At 42.1% G+C, this 19991-nt stretch overlaps 2 protein-coding genes across 3 annotated transcripts in view; one reads left to right on the forward strand and one right to left on the reverse strand.

Moving 5' to 3' along the window:
• LOC128688407 (mucin-4-like) overlaps positions 1–4732 on the reverse strand; it is a 35479-nt gene extending 30747 nt beyond the window's left edge. The window contains exons 1-2 of the mRNA XM_053776267.2: positions 3248–4732; positions 90–364 (exon numbers count right to left, since the gene is read on the reverse strand). Of these exons, the coding sequence (XP_053632242.2) occupies positions 90–364; positions 3248–3307 (335 nt within the window). The 5' untranslated portion in view covers positions 3308–4732. The remainder of the gene's footprint in view (positions 1–89; positions 365–3247) is intronic.
• A 9617-nt stretch (positions 4733–14349) lies between these two features.
• LOC128705668 (TSC22 domain family protein 1) overlaps positions 14350–19991 on the forward strand; it is a 245834-nt gene continuing 240192 nt past the window's right edge. Inside the window, exon 1 of one of the 2 annotated variants that reach the window (XM_070086797.1) lies at positions 14350–14709. In XM_070086797.1, coding sequence (XP_069942898.1) covers positions 14646–14709 — 64 coding nt within the window. In that variant the 5' untranslated portion in view covers positions 14350–14645. The remainder of the gene's footprint in view (positions 14710–19991) is intronic. The other variant, XM_070086798.1, reaches the window with a different exon arrangement.

Here is a 19991-nt window from a genome sequence, read left to right on the forward strand (position 1 = left end):
TCTCCCAGTTTGTGAGTTGTAGGCTATTCTAGTCACGCTATTATGAGTTCTTTACACAAAAAACATATGGAGTTAATGTATAAGATGACCTGTCTATCCAGAAGCCGTAGAGCTGGGAGGAAGCGACGGATGTAAGGGAAAAGGTGATAAAGACGGCAGCGTAGAGCTTGGCTGCTTCTGCATGCGCACTGTCCTCCATGGTGAGGCTGAGCACATCAGTGTTGAGGGTGTGCACGTCAGTGTTGAGGGTGTGCACGTCAGTGTTGAGGGTGTGCACGTCAGTGTTGAGGGTGTGCATGCTGCAACTGGAGTCCAGTTGCTCCCAGCACTTCCGTTGCAAGATAAAGTCCTGTCCCAGCAACATCTGTTGAGACAACTTATTAGTAGTCACAGGACGCAACACACCCCAGGACAATACAAGAGTACAGGATAACAATTGACAATTATTTTGGCAGTTGACGGAAGTTGGCCTTGAGCAAGCTTGTAATCTGTTGTCATATTCAATGTGAAGTAGGGTTTACCAAAGGGAGAGGAGTTTCAACAGTGTATAAAAAATGTCAAAATTAGAATGGAAGCAGAAAAGTTGTTAAAGGTGAATTTTGAAATTGAAAACCTAGTAATCCTGAGGGAAGAATTTTATAAATTGAATGTAAACAAAGTTTTTTTTAACAGAAACTCGAGGTTAACAAGTGGGATATGTTATAATCATATTTGTAATCTTTGTGGTCAATTATAAGGTTGAATAGGAGAAAAGTAATTGAAATAAAAATATAGAACTATTTCTTGTAGTGAATCTGCCAATCAGCATAAGCTGATAAGTTGTCCTAATTTCAAATTATTTGGGAAAGCTGAGTAATTATCAAATCAACACAGCTAACTATTATATTACTTCTTAGTCCTTTACTATTTACATATGTAAGACGTATTAGGCTATATAGCCTAAATACAGTAGTTCAGTAGCCGAGGGTAGTTGTGTGGACTTGGCCAGAGCTGTGTGACTTTCTCGGGTAATTAAGTGAAGTGTTTCCTAACAATGACTTGTGCAAAGAAGCTTCCAGGAGAGTTGTAGACTTCTAGAAGCAGAGTTAAGAGTTATAAAAGATGAGGTTCTACTTCTCAAGGCTCAGGCTTTAGGTCTCAAGGATGAGGCTCTACCTCTCATAGATGAGGTTCTAGTTCTCACAAAATGAGGCTCTACTTCATTCATGGATGAGGTACTAGTTCTTATGAATGAAGTTCTAGTCCAGAGGAGAAGTTCTAGTCCAGAGGAGAATGAGAAATTAAAGTCTCATTTAGATAAGCAGGATGGTAAGTGTAATAAGAAATGTAAAGTGGATGACAGTAAGGAAGGACAACACGTTGGATGTAACGAATGCAAGGTAGTTTCTTGAGGCGGGAGGTGGATGAAATTGAGAAAGGTTGGAGTAAGATTGAAGAACGAGAGTTGCTTTGCTGTTCTTCAGCGCAGTCTTTGAGAGGGAAACATGCAAGATGAATATCTCAACATGTGAAAAAAAGGGGACAAAGGTGTTGTGGAGGAAACAGAACTATCTGTATGTGCCGGAAATATTATAGCATCAATCAAAACCTGGAAATTATGAACATGTGTGTTGAATGCCACATACAGTGGTATACATTATTCTAACAGCACCTTTCAAGGCAGGTGAAATTGCCGACCTAGAAAATGTACAGAGAACTTTCACGGCGCGCATAACGGAGATAAAACACCTCAATTATTGGGAGCGCTTGAGGTTCCTAAACCTGTATTCCCTGGAACGCAGGAGGGAGAGATACATGATTATATACACCTGGAAAATCCTAGAGGGACTAGTACCGAACTTGCACACGAAAATCACTCATTACGAAAGCAAAAGACTTGGCAGACGATGCACCATCCCCCCAATGAAAAGCAGGGGTGTCACTAGCACGTTAAGAGACCATACAATAAGTGTCAGGGGCCCGAGACTGTTCAACTGCCTCCCAGCACACATAAGGGGGATTACCAACAGACCCCTGGCAGTCTTCAAGCTGGCACTGGACAAGCACCTAAAGTCAGTTCCGGATCAGCCGGGCTGTGGCTCGTATGTTGGTTTGCGTGCAGCCAGCAGCAACAGCCTGGTTGATCAGGCTCTGATCCACCAGGAGGCCTGGTCTCAGACCGGGCCGCGGGGGCGTTGACCCCCGGAACTCTCTCCAGGTAAACTCCAGGTAAACACCTACAGAGTCAACAGGAAAGGGGGCGGAGTTGCTATGTGTGTTCGGGGAAAAATTTAAAACTTTTACATCAGAGACTATAAAAAGGCAGAAGTGACAGACACGGAACTTGTTTGTCTGCCGGGTCTCGAAGTGCACGATCTACAGACCTTGATAACTTTGATGGGACGAGGGACACTTGTACTGAGGGAACCTTATACTGAACAGGTGGTGATAGCCTGTAATGTACACTGCCCATGCAGTGATGCACTGCACATTCAATGATGCATTGCACATGCAATGATGTACTGCACATGTAGTGATGTACTGCACATGCAATTGTCTCTTACATAAGTCACCACCTTCAATTTCCCTGATTTGGTTGGCAACGCACTCATCTCACACACTGAGTGTCCGTGGTTCGATCCCTGGTACGGGTGAAAACGCTGGGCATGTTTCCTTACACCTGCTGTCCCTATTCACCTAGCTGTAAGTAGGTACCTGGGTGTTAGTCGACTGGCGTGGGTGGCATCCTGGGGGTGGTAGTATACCTCAGATAGGGCTGGACTCTTAGCCTGTAAAATTGATTTGTATATAAAATAAAACTACATTTTCATATTTGACACAACTAATATACAGACAGGACACATACGGCTAAATATACAGACATACACATAAGCGGACAGAGACAAACACAGACAATAAACAATACAGACATGAAATTACCAGTTGATAAATTAGACACATGTGCAACTCAACATTGAACAAATGTTACACGACCTATGACTTCTGCACCTCTCCTGCCAACGGTTTATAAGCTCCTTCTCAGCACGTATGCCGTATTCCTTTCAAGATTGATGGACTGACCACATCGACTCAAGGTTGAGGGACTGATTACCTCATTCTCCTCCTGTTCTTCAAGATTCTCCTTTGTATGGACTGATGAAGCCACTGTGTGGCGAAACGTTTCCTCAATAAAGATACCCAAGAGTTGCACATGTGTCTAATTTATCAACATGTCGGTTCTCTGAACCATTCATCTACATGAAATTACCAGACTGAGGAAGGCGAGAGTGAAAGAGAAGATGACAGGTTCTATTGTGATGTTTGCCATGACTGAACCACCTGTGACAACCACCGCTTATGGACCACGTCACCAGGTATGGACCCCTCGTGAAACCACGTGGCAGTTGTGGACCGTGTTGATGGACCGAGTCAACAGTTGTGGACCGTGTTGATGGACAGTCAACAGTTGTGGACCGTGTTGGTGGACCGAGTCAACAGTTGTGGACCACCGTGTTGATGGACCGAGTCAACAGTTGTGGACCGTGTTGATGGACCGAGTCAACAGTTGTGGACCGTGTTGGTGGAGCGAGTCAACAGTTGTGGACCGTGTTGGTGGACCGAGTCAGCAGCTGTGGACCGTGTTGGTGGACCGAGTCAGCAGTTTTGGACCTCAGGGTGGACAACTTTATGCAGAATCCATATTTTCCAATGTGCACTTGTTCACTGTTGACTTGTTCACTGCTGACTTGTTCACTGTTGACTTGCTCACCGTTGACTTGTTCACTGTTGACTTGTTCACTGTTGACTTGTTCACTGTTGACTTGTTCACCGTTGACTTGTTCACTGTTCACTTGTTCACTGTTGACTTGTTCACCATTGACTTGTTCACTTTTGACTTGTTCACCGTTTACTTGTTCACTGTTGACTTGTTCATCGTTGACTTGTTCACTGTTGACTTGTTCACTGTTGACTTGTTCACCGTTGACTTGTTCACTGTTCACTTGTTCACTGTTCACTTGTTCACCGTTGACTTGTTCACTGTTGACTTATTCACTGTTGACTTGTTCACTGTTGAATTGTTCACTGTTGACTTGTTCACCGTTGACTTGTTCACTGTTGACTTGTTCACCGTTGACTTGTTCACTGTTGACTTGTTCACCGTTGACTTGTTCACTGTTCACTGTTCACTTGTTCACCGTTGACTTGTTCACTGTTGACTTGTTCACCGTTGACTTGTTCACTGTTCACTTGTTCACTGTTCACTTGTTCACCGTTGACTTGTTCACTGTTCACTTGTTCACCGTTTACTTGTTCACTGTTGACTTGTTCACCGTTGACTTGTTCACTGTTGACTTGTTCAGTGTTAACTTGTTCATTGTTGATTTGTTCGCGATTGACTTGTTCACTGTTAATTTGTTCACTATTGACTTGTTCAGTGTTGACTTGTTCACTATTGACTTGTTAAGTGTTGACTTGTTCACTGCTAATATGTTCACTATTGACTTGTTCAGTGTTAATTTGTTCAGTGTTGTTCACTATTGACTTGTTCAGTGTCGTCCACTATTGACTTGTTCAGTGTTGTTCACTATTGACTTGTTCGGTGTTGCTTTCTTCACTGTTAATTTGTTCGCTAATGACTTGTTCACTATTGACCTGTTCAATGTTGAATTGTTCACCATTGACTTGTTCAGTGTTAATTTGTTCAGTGTTGACTTGTTCACTGTTAATTTGTTCACTATTGACTTGTCCACTATTTACCTGTTCAGTGTTGACTTGTTCACCGTTGACTTGTTCAGTGTTGACTTGTTCAGTGTTGACTTGTTCACCGTTGACTTGTTCAGTGTTGACTTGTTCAGTGTTGACTTGTTCACCGTTGACTTGTTCAGTGTTAACTTGTTCAGTATTGACTTGTTAAGTATTGACTTGTTCACTATTGACTTGTTCAGTGTTGACTTGTTCAGTGTTGACTTGTTCAGTATTGACTTGTTCACTATTGACTTGTTCACTATTGACTTGTTCAGTGTTGACTTGTTCACTATTGACTTGTTCAGTATTGACTTGTTCAGTGTTGACTTGTTCAGTATTGACTTGTTAAGTATTGACTTGTTCACTATTGACTTGTTCAGTATTGACTTGTTCAGTGTTGACTTGTTCAGTATTGACTTGTTCAGTATTGACTTGTTCAGTGTTGACTTGTTCACTATTGACTTGTTCACTGTTGACTTGTTCAGTGCCGATTTGTTCAGTATTGACTTGTTCAATGTTGACTTGTTCACTGTTGACTTGTTCAGTGCCTATTTGTTCAGTATTGACTTGTTCAGTGTTGACTTGTTCACTATTGACTTGTTCACTATTGACTTGTTCAGTGTTGACTTGTTCAGTGTTGACTTGTTCACTATTGACTTGTTCACTATTGACTTGTTCAGTATTGACTTGTTCACTATTGACTTGTTCACTATTGACTTGTTCACTATTGACTTGTTCAGTGTTGACTTCTTCACTATTGACTTGTTCAGTATTGACTTGTTCACTATTGACTTGTTCACTATTGACTTGTTCACTATTGACTTGTTCACTATTGACTTGTTCACTATTGACTTGTTCAGTGTTGACTTGTTCACTATTGACTTGTTCACTATTGACTTGTTCACTATTGACTTGTTCACTGTTGACTTGTTCAGTATTGACTTGTTCAGTGTTGACTTGTTCAGTATTGACTTGTTCACTATTGACTTGTTCAGTGTTGACTTGTTCACTATTGACTTGTTCACTGTTGACTTGTTCAGTGCCGATTTGTTCAGTATTGACTTGTTCAATGTTGACTTGTTCACTGTTGACTTGTTCAGTGCCGATTTGTTCAGTATTGACTTGTTCAGTGTTGACTTGTTCACTATTGACTTGTTCACTATTGACTTGTTCAGTGTTGACTTGTTCAGTGTTGACTTGTTCACTATTGACTTGTTCGCTATTGACTTGTTCAGTATTGACTTGTTCACTATTGACTTGTTCAGTATTGACTTGTTCACTATTGACTTGTTCACTATTGACTTGTTCACTGTTGACTTGTTCACTATTGACTTGTTTACTATTGACTTGTTCAGTATTGACTTGTTCACTATTGACTTGTTTACTATTGACTTGTTCACTATTGACTTGTTCACTATTGACTTGTTCACTATTGACTTGTTCAGTGTTGACTTCTTCACTATTGACTTGTTCAGTATTGACTTGTTCACTATTGACTTGTTCACTATTGACTTGTTCACTATTGACTTGTTCACTATTGACTTGTTCACTATTGACTTGTTCACTATTGACTTGTTCAGTGTTGACTTGTTCACTATTGACTTGTTCACTATTGACTTGTTCACTATTGACTTGTTCACTATTGACTTGTTCAGTGTTGACTTGTTTACTCTTGACTTGTTCAGTGTTGACTTGTTCACTATTGACTTGTTCAGCGTTGACTTGTTCACTATTGACGTGTTCACTATTGACTTGTTCACTATTGACTTGTTCAGTGTTGACTTGTACACTATTGACTTGTTCACTATTGACTTGTTCACTATTGACTTGTTCACTATTGACTTGTTTACTATTGACTTGTTCAGTATTGACTTGTTCACTATTGACTTGTTCACTGTTGACTTGTTCACTATTGACTTGTTTACTATTGACTTGTTCAGTATTGACTTGTTCAGTATTGACTTGTTCACTATTGACTTGTTCACTGTTGACTTGTTCACTATTGACTTGTTTACTATTGACTTGTTCAGTATTGACTTGTTCACTATTGACTTGTTCAGTGTTGACTTGTACACTATTGACTTGTTCACTATTGACTTGTTCACTATTGACTTGTTCACTATTGACTTGTTTACTATTGACTTGTTCAGTATTGACTTGTTCACTATTGACTTGTTCAGTATTGACTTGTTCACTATTGACTTGTTCAGTATTGACTTGTTCACTATTGACTTGTTCACTATTGACTTGTTCAGTATTGACTTGTTCACTATTGACTTGTTCACTATTGACTTGTTCACTATTGACTTGTTTACTATTGACTTGTTCAGTATTGACTTGTTCACTATTGACTTGTTCACTATTGACTTGTTCAGTGTTGACTTGTTCAGTGTTGACTTGTTCACTATTGACTTGTTCAGTATTGACTTGTTCACTATTGACTTGTTCACTATTGACTTGTTCAGTGTTGACTTCTTCACTATTGACTTGTTCACTATTGACTTGTTCACTATTGACTTGTTCAGTATTGACTTGTTCACTATTGACTTGTTCAGTGTTGACTTGTTCACTATTGACTTGTTCACTATTGACTTGTTCACTATTGACTTGTTCAGTGTTGATTTGTTCAGTGTTGACTTGTTCAGTGTTGACTTTTTCACTATTGACTTGTTCAGTGTTGACTTGTTCGCTGATGACTTGTTACCTGGAGTTTACCTGGAGAGTTCCGGGGGTCAACGATCCCGCGGCCCGGTCTGTAACCAGGCCTCCTGGTGGATCAGAGCCTGATCAACCAGGCTGTTACTGCTGGCTGCCCGCAATCCAACGTACGAGCCACAGCCCGGCTGGTCAGGTACCGACTTTAGGTGCTTGTCCAGTGCCAGCTTGAAGACAGCCAGGGGTCTATTGGTAATCCCCCTTATGTGTGCTGGGAGGCAGTTGAACAGTCTCGGGCCCCTGTTAGTTTGTTCACTATTGACTTGTTCAGTGTTAATTTGTTCACTATTGACTTGTTCAGTATTGACTTGTTCACTGTTGACTTGTTCACTATTGACTTATTCACTTTTGATTTGTTTAGTGTTGATTTGTTCACTATTGACTTGTTCACTGTTGACCTGTTCACTATTGACGTGTTCACTATTGATTTGTTCACTATTGATTTGTTCGGTGTTAATTTGTTCACTATTGACTTGTTCAGTATTGACTTGTTCACTATTTACTTGTTAATATTGACTTATTCGCTGTTGACTTGTTCAGTGTTAATTTGTTCAGTGTTGACTTGTTCACTGTTGACTTGTTCGGTATTGACTTGTTCAGTGTTGACGTGGTTGAGAGTGGCGTGGTATATGCTGAGTGATCAACAATGGTAGCTAGAGATTACCACTGTCTCTTTCCACCCCTTAAACAACCACCATCATCACCGCCTCATCGCTTCACATTGTTCTCTAGATATCAGTTAGGCTAGTGTGCTCACCTCTCTGTGCTCATCTGTTTGTGGTTACGGGGGTCGAATCTCGGCTCTTGACCCCTGCCAGGTTCTCTCACGTCAAGGTTCGTAGGCTCTAGTGTACATGTTCATGAAACTGTGTATGGAGTCTGCGCCACATATTCATCTAATAAGTCATTCCACTTCCTGACACTCTGACGACGAGGAAATGTATCGTAACATTCATGTCATTCATTTATGCATTCAGTGTCCATCTGTGCCTCCGTATATCGTGTCCCTTTTTATATAATCGTTCTCTGTGTACCACCATGTCAGGTCTTCTCAATATCGTATACATCGTAATCATGTCTCCCCTGGACCTTCTGTCCTCTAATCATTAGATTCATTTATTTTATATTTATCTTGGTTCCCTTCCCTTAGTTCCGGAACTAATCTCGTTGGAACCGCTGCACTTTTAAGTTTCTTGTCATGCTTGTTCAAGCATGGGCTACGTGCTAGTACTTCATAACAAAGTTCATATATGTCATATATAGGCTCCTGAAAGTTGATCTTCGGTTTGCTAGTTGCAGAAGGATCACAAATAAATGACAGAAAATGGCAAAAAAAAAAAAAACGCAGAACTAGAAATAACTGCAAGGATATAAAAAGAGGCTAATAAATAGTTTGAAAGTTATTGCTAAAATTCAGCCAAATTTACTCCATAGCAACATAAGGAAGATGGCTTTAATGGGTCAAGTGATACGGCTGAAGAAGGAAGAAAGAGCACTTACGGAGAATGCCCGTGACGCATGCAAAGAACTTAGCAAAAGATTCAAGGAAGTCTCTAAATAAAATACGGTGAAGTAACCTAACAGCAACAAAGTCAGGACAGACCAACCAGAGGTAGAAAACATCCTCAACAAAGAAGGAAGAAAGGAAATTACTATAAAAACTGGAAACAAGAAAAGACCCTGAAAGAAGCGTGACCCTGTAGCCAAGACCTTAAGCCAGTCACTCAGTCACTCCATATGCTGAGTAGATTAAATAACTGGAAAAGAGATAAGGTGACATATAACTAAAACCAGAGTGAAGAGAGGAAACTATGAATTGCAGACTTCTTTCACTTATATGCATACTATTTAAAGTTCTGGAAATTTTAAGGAGGAAAATATTGAGGAACCTGGAGAGACGAGGACATGTCAGAGCGAAATAGCTTTGATTTAGGTTGGAAAAGTACTGTATTACAAACTTAATGGAGTTTTTTGATAGAGTCTTAGACTTTAACCAAGAAAAACAAAGGTGGGTGGACTGTGACGTCCTGGACTGCAAGAAAGAATTCGACACGCATGGAACTCAACTAAAGATTAATACATGACTTAGCATAAAAAGTAAATTGCTCCAGTGAATGAAACAGTACATGAACAACATAAGATAAACTAACAGTAATGATAAAACATCAAAATGGGTGAGGGTAATGTACAGTGCCCCATAAAAAGAAGCACTAGGGCCGATACTTTTCTTATCAGCAAAGGACCTCTCATAAGGGATCTAGTTAAAATGTCTTTGTTTGTTGGTGATGAGGTAAAGCTTTTGAAAGGACAAGAAGAGTAGAGGATATGAAGAGGCTTCAAAAAGATCTAAACAGGTTGCATGATTGGTTCAACAATTCGGTGCTGGAGATCAATCACAACAATTTAATATAATGCCATATTGATTTTGGAAGAAGGTAAGTCTAGGAGCTGAGAGGAAGATGCTCTGAGGCAAGACCAAAGGAACCCAACTTAACGATCACGAAGGAGAGAACTAAGAGAGATATTACCACGATATACAAAATACTAGAGATAAATTGTTTGATATGCAAGGAGCGGGAACAATGAGACACAAAAGCTGAAGAGTAAAGACAAATGTGTTAGAACTTCAACTACATCATTTGTGGTGTTCAGCATCTCCGTCCCCTCAAGGAAGGTTCCTTGATGTTGGTGAGGGGCTCTTGATTTAGGGAATTGGATCTGTGCTCCAGTTCCCCAAATTAAGCCTGAATGCCTTCCACATCCCCCCCCCCAGGCGCTGTATAATCCTCCGGGTTTAGCGCTTCCCCTTTGATTATAATAATAATAGTAATCAGCATCTCCGTGCAAATAAGCAACTCTTTGACATACAGGCCAACACCCCCTTGTTGCCTGTTCTTTCTGTTGCATCTAAAATGGTTGTACGCATTTATCCATATATCGTTGTGATGTTAGGAAGTACTTCTTTAGTATCAGGATAGTAAAAAATGGCATGAGTTGCATGTGGAAGTGAGTGAGACAAACATGTATATTTTTAATAAGAGGTATAAGGCTCAGCAGGCTAGAAACACGAAGAGCCGAGGTCACACAGCTGATCCACCATCCAGCAAACACAAATTACCCAGTATAAATCAATAAAAATATATATACACACACATACTAGATGTTGTTGCATCTATTGATGCATGCGCCATTAACAACAACCTTCAAAAATAAAAATCCCCTAAAGTGTCTTCAAACCACAACACTCCTCCAAGCCAGGATTTTCTTAACAGGTTGATTGATGTGTGTATGTTCAGCTGACGTCCTGTTCACAGTTACAAGGTTCATGAAGGTATGTTATTATCCAGTGACCAACCTGTCATCACAGCCGCCTTCCTGACGTCAGGTTGGTAGCCCCAAATGTAACTACTAACAGATGTTGGTACTAACATATGTGGGTCTCAGAAGTTGGTACTAACATATGTAGGTCCCGGATGTTTGTACTAACATGTAGGTCCCAGATGTTGGTACTAACATATGTGGGTCTCAGAAGTTGGTACTAACATATGTAGGTCCTGGATGTTTGTACTAACACATGCAGGTCCCAGATATTGGTACTAACATATGTAGGTCCCAGATGTTTGTACTAACCCTAAAATATCGTTCTAGATGTGCAGGTAATGAATATGATGGAACTGGATGTGCAGGTATTGGATGTGATGGTACTTGATGTGCACGTATTAGATGTGATTTATTGGATGTGGTGGTACTGGATGTGTAGGTGCTGGATGTGCTCATATTGGATGTGTAGGTACTGGATGTGCAGGTACTGGATGTGATGGTACTAGATGTGCAGGTACTGGATGTGATGGTACTGGATGTGATGGTACTGGATGTGCAGGTACTGGATGTGATGGTACTGGATGTGATGGTACTGGATGTATAGGTACTGGATGTGCAGATACTGGATGTGATGGTACTGGATGTGTAGGTACTGGATGTGCAGGTACTGGATGTGATGGTACTAGATGTGCAGGTACTGGATGTGATGGTACTGGATGTGATGGTACTGGATGTGCAGGTACTGGATGTGATGATACTGGATGTGCAGGTACTGGATGTGATGGTACTGGATGTGCAGGTACTGGATGTGATGGTACTGGATGTGATGGTACTGGATGTGATGGTACTGGATGTGCAGGTACTGGATGTGATGGTACTGGATGTGCACATATTGGATTTGATGATACTGGATGTGATGGTACTGAATGTGATGGCACTGAATGTGTCAGTACTGGATGTGTACGTACTGGATGTGATGGTACGGGATGTGATGGTACTGGATGTGATGGCACAGGATGTAATGGTACTGGATGTACAGGTACTGGATGTGATGGTACTGGATGTGCATGTACTGGATGTGCAGGTACTGGATGTGATGGTACTGGATGTGATGGTACTGGATGTGTAAATACTGGATGTTCAAGTACTGGATGTGTTGATACTGAATGTGCAAGTACTGGATGTGCAGGTAGGTACTGGATGTGATGGTGCTGGATGTGCAGGTATTGGATGTGATGGTACTGGATTTGCATTTACTGGATGTGCAGGTACTGGATGTGTAGGTACTGGATGTGATGGTACAGGATGTGATAATAATGGATGTGATGGTGCTGGATGTGTTGGTACTGGATGTGCAGGTACTGGATGTGCAAGTACTGGATGTGATGATACTGGATGTGAAGGTACTGAATGTGAGGAAACTGGATGTGATGGTACTGGATGTGAAGGTATTGATTGGATGTGAAGGAATTGGATGTGATGGTACTGGATGTGCAGGTACTGGATGTGATGGTACTGGATTTGCATCTATTGGATGTGCAGGTACTGAATGTGTAGGTACTGGATGTGATGGTACTGGATGTGAAGGTATTGATTGGATGTGAAGGAAGTGGATGTGATGGTACTGGATGTGCAGGTATTGGATGTGATGGTACTGGATGTGAAGGTACTGGATGTGAAGGAACTAATGTGATGGTACTGGATGTGATGGTACTGGATGTGCAGATACTGGATGTGACGGTACTGCATGTGCAGGTACTGGATATGCAAGTACTGGATGTGATGATGCTGGATGTGAAGGTACTGGATGTGAAGGAACTGGATGTGTAGGTCCTGAAGGTGAAGGTCCTGGATGTGAAGGTTCTAGATGTGTAGGTCCTGGATGTGAAGGTCGTAAATGTGAAGGTCGTGGATGGGAAGATTCTGGATGTGAAGGTCTTGGATGTGTAGGTTTTGGATGTGAAGTTCATGGATGTGTAGTTTCTGGATATGAAGGTCCTGGATGTGAAGGTCCTGCATGTGAAGGTGATGGATGTGTAGGTCCTGGATGTGAAGGTCCTGGATGTAAAGGTCGTGGATGTATAGGTCTTGGATGTGTAGGCCCTGGATGTGAAGGTCCTGGATGTGTAAGCGCTGGAGAACTGGCATGAACACACATTCAAGAACCAAGTATTCGGTTCTACCGTTTTGAGGCCTTATATGTTAGGTTCTGACATGTTAGGTTTTAACATGATTGGTTCTAACGTGAATTTTTTAACATGACTGGTTCTGAAATGATTGATTTTAACATGATTGGGTCTAACATGTTTGGTTCTAACATGATTGGTTTTAACATGATTGGCTTTAACATGTTTGGTTCTAGCATAATTGGTTTTAACATGATTGGCTCTAACATGTTTGGTTCTAACATGATTGGTTCTGACATGACTGGTCCTAACATGTTTGTTTCTGACATGTTTGGTTCTGACACTTATGATCCTGACATGTTTGGTTCTGACACTTTTGGTCCTGACATGTTTGGTTCTGACACTTATGATCCTGACATGTTTGGTTCTGACACTTTTGGTCCTGACATGTTTGGTTGTTACACCGTGCAAGGCTTGTGTATCACGTTCATACTGGGTACACCACGCTGAAACAACTCTCACCTCACACCCTACCCTTCATCACCTCATCCCAACCCCATAACCTCATCTCTCCTGCACCACCACCTCTTCTCACCCGTCACCTCATCTCGCTCCTGCACCACCACCTCTTCTCACCCCCGTCACCTCATCTCTCATCCCCCCCCCTTTCTCTTTTATGTCACCTCCCCCAACATCTCTTACTAGCAATTCCTTCACCCCATTACCCACGCTTTCCTCTTCACCCATTTCACCAAAACCTCCCCATTCACCTAGGACACCACCCAATAACCCCACAACCCCAGGACCACCCCTTCTCCCCTCCCCTCCTCCCCCGCGTCCCCCTCCCCCACGTGATCTATCTCCACGTGATACTCAGCCACGCTTCTGTTGACGTCACGCGGCGCTGCCGCCTCTTACATACAACCTGTTTGATTTTATAATTATTTTATACTACACTACCTCTACTCTCGCCTATAATTACTTATTATCTCACCGTCGTGGAGTTTAAAGTCAGCTGGTGGGTTTTAGAAGGTGTTTTTATTATTGTTACCCTGGGAAACGTTTGGCATTGTTATTATTCAATGCCTCCATGTGCTGGTGGAGCATCGATTTTGACAAGATGAGCTAATGATCGGGTTATCTATTGATTTAGGATGATCTTGGCGAAATATTTTATGGCATGAGAGAAATGGTGCATAGTTGTGTTTGTCTGGCTCATTAAAGAGCCGTCAAGTATAGATCAGTGAGAGATAATGATAATCTCTTGTTAACTTTTGTCGTTCAATACTTCTTGCGTGGCGGGGAGGGAAGGGGGCGTGATCAAGCAGGCCACGCCCCTTACGTCATAGCACTGGGGTGTGATTGGTCAGTTTCTTGTGTTGTTGGCCGCCCGCGACGCGACACCCGAGTCTTGTTGATATTGGGCGTGGACACTACCTCTCTGTACTGCCTTATAACAATCTCCTAAATATTATACTTGTGGTATAAGCAATAGTATATATAATTGCTTAAAACTGTGTAAATAGAATTTTCGAATCGCAGACAGGAGGGGATAAAACTCGAGTGTAAAGATCGCCAGGTAGAGCTGGTGGTGAGCAGACACGTGGGTTCGTTATTTCACGACTTGAGTGAGGGAGTTGTACGCCCGGCTGTTTTGGTCTCGTTGCGCCATTTTCCTCCCCCGAAAATTCCTAGTTTCTTCATTATTTTGCGAGTGTAGGGCGTGGAAATTGTCACCATCGTGAAGGAGAAGGAGAGATGAGCCTCGAACTCCTGTTAGATGCAGCAAAATTCCTTGAGCAGCAAGAAGAGTCGAGCAAAGGTAAGTAGGATGGTGGCAGGGTCGTTATATCAGGGGGTAGAGATTTCACGGGCCAGCACCGGCTCTACTGCAAATGTGTAGTTTGTTTACAAATATTAAAACCCTGTGTGTAATTGTTGGCTAATTACTACATGTATGTACTGGTCAGTGTCTGACTAATGAATGTGTTGGGTACGTGGGAGCGAGGGATGAAGGGGTCAAGCACTACATCTGATAAGATAAAACGTTTCTCACATGACCTGACCTCAAGGTTCAAGCAAGACTGTACACACACAACCTACTTGTGTAATACTTGTGAAATCTGCCCTTTATTCTAGCTAGGTTAGCCCTGAGAGGTAGAATACAACAAATCAATGTCTTGCTGTATCATGCAACTGTCATGCGTGTAGAGGAGGCCAGCCAGAAGGTGTGGTAGAGAGTTTGACAGGAAAGTGATGGTGTAGGTATGTGACGGTAGTGACAGTATAGTGGCGGCCACACACGTGCCTCCACTACCCTACCCCATTACCATAATATTGCCACTACACTCACTACTTAACCTCTGTGTTCATGCTCCTAACCGTGGATCACGCCAGTACTCAGCGTATTGGCACGATCGATGACTAGTCAATACAAGCGCCTGGCAACTATTAGTATTTGTATTAATTCCTAAAGTTCTCCCATTCTTTTTTCTTTCTGTTTGTTCGCTGTTGTAGTGGTGAGCACTAAGGGTGGACCAGTGGCTACCTTGGCCCCACCTACCTTTATCTTACCAAGGAGCCAGGCCTGCGCCTGCCCATTACCTTCCTACATACTGTCATGTTATTGACCTCATTCTGTACACCACGTAAGGTATTGCAGTCGGTAGCAGTAACAGTAGTACCAGCAATAGTATTGGCAGTGACAAAAGTGGTGGTAATAGTAGTGACAGCAATGGTAGTGGTAGTGTACCATTAGTAGTGGTGGGTGATAGTAATAGCAACATCAGTGGTGCTGGTGGTATTAGATCAGTGGTATAATGCCGACAAGGGATGGTAGAACTAGTTACAACAGTAGCTGTGCAAGTAACATTGGTAGTGGTAGTATTAACTGCAGCAATGTTGGTAGTAATATAATAGCAGTAGCAGTGATAGTGCTGGTAGTAGCAGCAGTATTAAGAATATTAGAAATAAGCAGGTCTTCTGGTCCATGTTAGGCAGATCAACCTACACTCACTCACACCCCTCTCATGTACTTGTCCAACCTATTTTTAAAGCTACCCAAGGTAGCTTCAATGACGCTACTCGGGAGTGTGTTCCATTCATGCACAATTCTATTACTAAACAAGTATTTTCCTATATCCTTTCTAAATCTTAAATTTTCAGCCTAACCCATTGGTGCGAGTTCAATCTTGGTTAGATATTTTCAGCACTATTATTATCCCGTTTATGTATTCCTGTCTTCCATTTGTATACTTCATTCATATCACCCACCCCAAATTTTATGTTTTTCAAGAGTGCTTATGCAGTGCCCTCAGTCTATCCTCGTAGGAAAGATTTCTGGTACATGGGGGTCATCTTCGCCATCCTTTGTGTTTTCCAGGGCATTTATGTCCATTCTGTAATATGGAGACCAGAATCGTGCAGCATAATCTAAACGAGACCTTACCAAAGATACATAAAGTTGAACCATAACCTGAGGACTTGTATGTACTTTTCCATATAAAGCCAAGAATTCTATTGGCTTTATTGCGAACTCTTATGCACTATTGTATTGGCTTTAGATTTCTGCTAACCAGAACTCTTGATCTTTTCTTCATTATTTAATTTATATGTACCATTTTTATAATTTTTCCAAGATTATGTACATTTGTGTACATTAAACTACACCTGCCACATCAACCACTTCATCAACCTGTCCAGATCTTCCTGTATCGCTCTAGTCCTCATCAGAATTTATCTGATGGCCTATTTTAATGTCATCGGAAAACTTGCTTATATCTATATTCGTTCCCTCATCATCTGCCATAACAGTTTGCTGGAGTGACATACGGGAGGACGTGAAATAAACCCAGTGATAAAGGACGCCGTGGGCGTATTAAGAACATTGCATTAACATCCGTGATCCCAAACTATTCAGCATCTTTCCAGAAGATATCAGAAACACTGCTGAAGAGGTCTTTTAGAGGAAAACTGGACAAGTATCTCCAAATGCCAGATCAACCAGGCTGTGGCGGATAGGTGGGCCAGTGGTTCGCCAGCAGTAACAGCCTTGTTGACCAGGCAAACATCAGACAATATTGGCCCAGGCTCCTGAAGTAGAAAAACTCAAAATTCATCAAAGGTATCTATGATGGTGGTGGTACCAATAGTTCTTATATATAGAGAGAGAATTTTCTTTATTTCTACCCTCTCCTGTCCAGTTTTCTCAAGAATTATTTTAAACAAGTGAGCAATGCAACTTAGTTGTTATCCATATAAATTCGCTTGGTTGAACTCTGAAGTGCTGAGCTATTTATCAACGTAGACCAGAGTCAATAACTGACGGATGGCCAGGTGTTCTCTCATCTCCACGTGAGATAAGAACTCCGCTTCACTTGTTTGTGTGTGGGTATTTGTGTCCTCGCCTGTCAGTCTAGTATCGGTTATTGAACCTGCTTCATAATTACTCAGGAACGATTATTTCTGGCTTCATGTGCCTTTTCATACCTACTCTTTAAACTAAATACGAAATCTGCTTTCTCGACTGCGTCATCCAGATCTCCAAATCCTTTTCAGACAGCCTCCAGGTTCCCTAATTTTCATGTCACATCATAGTCTGTTAATGTCTATTTGTAGCCTTTGTCTTATCGTTACTAGTTGTACATTAGGCTCTGATCCACCGTGAGGCCTGGTGATGGACCGGGACTCAGGGGCGTTGACTCCCGGAATTCCCTCCGGGTAGGTAGACTCAAGCTAGGTAGACATCGTCCACAAACAGGATATGTAGGACTCTTCAGGCATATCGGTTACGTACATCAGAACAGTACGTGTCCCATTACAAAATCTTATAAGACGCCACTAGTCACTCTTCCATTGCGACACTTTTCCGAACCATCGCTTTATCTCGTGCTTAGTAATGAAGTACACCTCTCTCTCTCTCTCTCTTCCAAATACCTTCTTAAAATTCAGAAATATGTAATCCACCCATCTCTTTCTTTACTGCTTAATCTGCTGTATTCTTTGTAGAACTTCACTTGGTTTGTGAGGCAAGATTAAGAACATAAGAAAGAAGGAACATTGTGGCTTTCATTTATTAGTCCATGACTGCTGGTGCTCTACCACACTTATTATCGTCTCCATTATTAAAGATAGTATGCATGTCGAAAACAGTTCGATGTTGCTTGTATCCCTGTGCGTGAAAACGAATATTTGCAATTTTCTAGCTTTCAGAAATGCTGTAACCTGTCTCAACTCCTGTCTGCATCCTCTCTCAGGACCCCAGTATAATTCGTAGATCAGTTTCTTCCATTCTCGGTTGGTACAGTTTTCGCTAGTCGATCCGTTGTCTGCTTTCCGATAATACCCCCAGTTTCCTCAGGAATACGTCCTTGGAATATTTTAGTTTCTTAGACAGCTTGTTCAACATGCTATGACAAGTACTGAATGACCCATAAGAGTAAACTTATAAATAATGGAGTTGCACATATATGACGTGCTGTTCCTGATTATACTTTTTTGACGAATAAAAAGGCACAATACCGTGACTGAAACAATGGAAAAATAAACGCGCTTAGGAGAAAGTAACTTATGACGACGTATCGGTCCGACTTGGCCCATTAACAAGTCACACAAAAGCGCGAAGGGAAGGGAGCCAGTTTATATACGAGAAGGGAAGGACGGGGTCGAGAGAACGAGAGGAGGAAGTGGTAGAGGTAGTGGTGGAAATAGTGCAGTAGTGGCAGAGGTATACCTGGAGGGTGTTCCGGGATCAACGCCTCCGCGGCCCGGTCCATGACCATGCCTCGTGGTGGATCAGGGCCTGATCAACCAGGCTGTTACTGCTGGCTGTATCCAAACGCTCGAACCACAGCCCAGCCCCCTCTTGAAGACAGCTTGGGGTATATTGGTAATGCCTCTTATGTATGCTGGGAAGCAGTTGAACAGTCTTGGGCGCCTGATACTTATTGTGTTATATCGTAGTGTACTCACGACACCCCTGCTTTTCATCGGGGGGATGTTGCACCGCCTACCGAATATTTTGCTTTCGTGGGAAGTGATTTCAATGTATTAATAAGAAAGTAGTGGTAGTGACACAAAAGTCAATGTGGAGCAACTTAATAGTATTAGTAGCAGCAGTGGTAGTACAGTAGTCAAGGACGTGGAAAAAAAGATGAAAGGGAGCCAATGGCCCACGAGGGTACTTTTTATTTTCCTTTGACTACTACTATTGTCTCACCACGCACACTGACTCTTGTGTCACTACCACTACTGCTTTTTTATTGCAGCTACCACCACCTCCAACTCCACCTCTTCCTCTTCTTTCGTTATACTCCCTCTAGTTCTCCCGGCCCTGCCTCCCCCTCTTATATATATTGGCTCCCTTCCCTTCGCGCTTCTGTGTGACCAGTTAATGGTCCAAAGTCGGACCGAATCGTCGTCATAAGTTTCATTCTTCTATGTGCGGGTTATTTGTGTGCAATTATCTTTGACTTTATTTAATAATCATGTGTGTGTAGTGAGACAGGTAAATTTTGCTGAAAGATGAGCTTAACGGCAGACAGCCATGAAGGCCGTTGATGATTGATAGAGTTTGGTGGGGGATATTTTGTGTATTGTTTAGTGGAGGATATTTTGTGCACTTGTTTAGTGGAGAATATTTTGTGCAGTTGTTTAGTGGAGAATACTTTGTGCATTGATTAGTGGAGAATACTTTGTCCACTTGTTTGATTTCGAAAAAGCCATTGTCAGCATGCCTGCGCATGCTGTCAATGGCTTTCTCGAAAAGTAGGGGCGCCATTAGTACAGTAAGACTGTTCAACAGCCTCCCACCAAGCATAAGAGGATTTTTTTAAGTAAAAGGACACAAATGCAAGAGGAATTACCAATAGACCCTTGGCTGTCTTCAAGAGGGAGCTGGACAAATACCTAAAGTCGGTACCCAATCAGCCGGGCTGTGGTTTGTACGTTGGATTACGTGAGGCCAGCAGTAACAACCTGGTTGGTCAGGCCCTGATCCACCGGGAGACCTGGTCAAAGACTGGGCCGCGGGGGCGTCGACCCCCGGAACACCCTTCAGGTAGACTCCAGGTTGGCAGGTAGCATGGGTATAGGGTAGGTCGGTCC

The sequence above is a fragment of the Cherax quadricarinatus genome, chromosome 19 (assembly GCF_038502225.1).
Source record: "Cherax quadricarinatus isolate ZL_2023a chromosome 19, ASM3850222v1, whole genome shotgun sequence".
Classification (NCBI taxonomy): Eukaryota; Metazoa; Arthropoda; class Malacostraca; order Decapoda; family Parastacidae; genus Cherax; species Cherax quadricarinatus.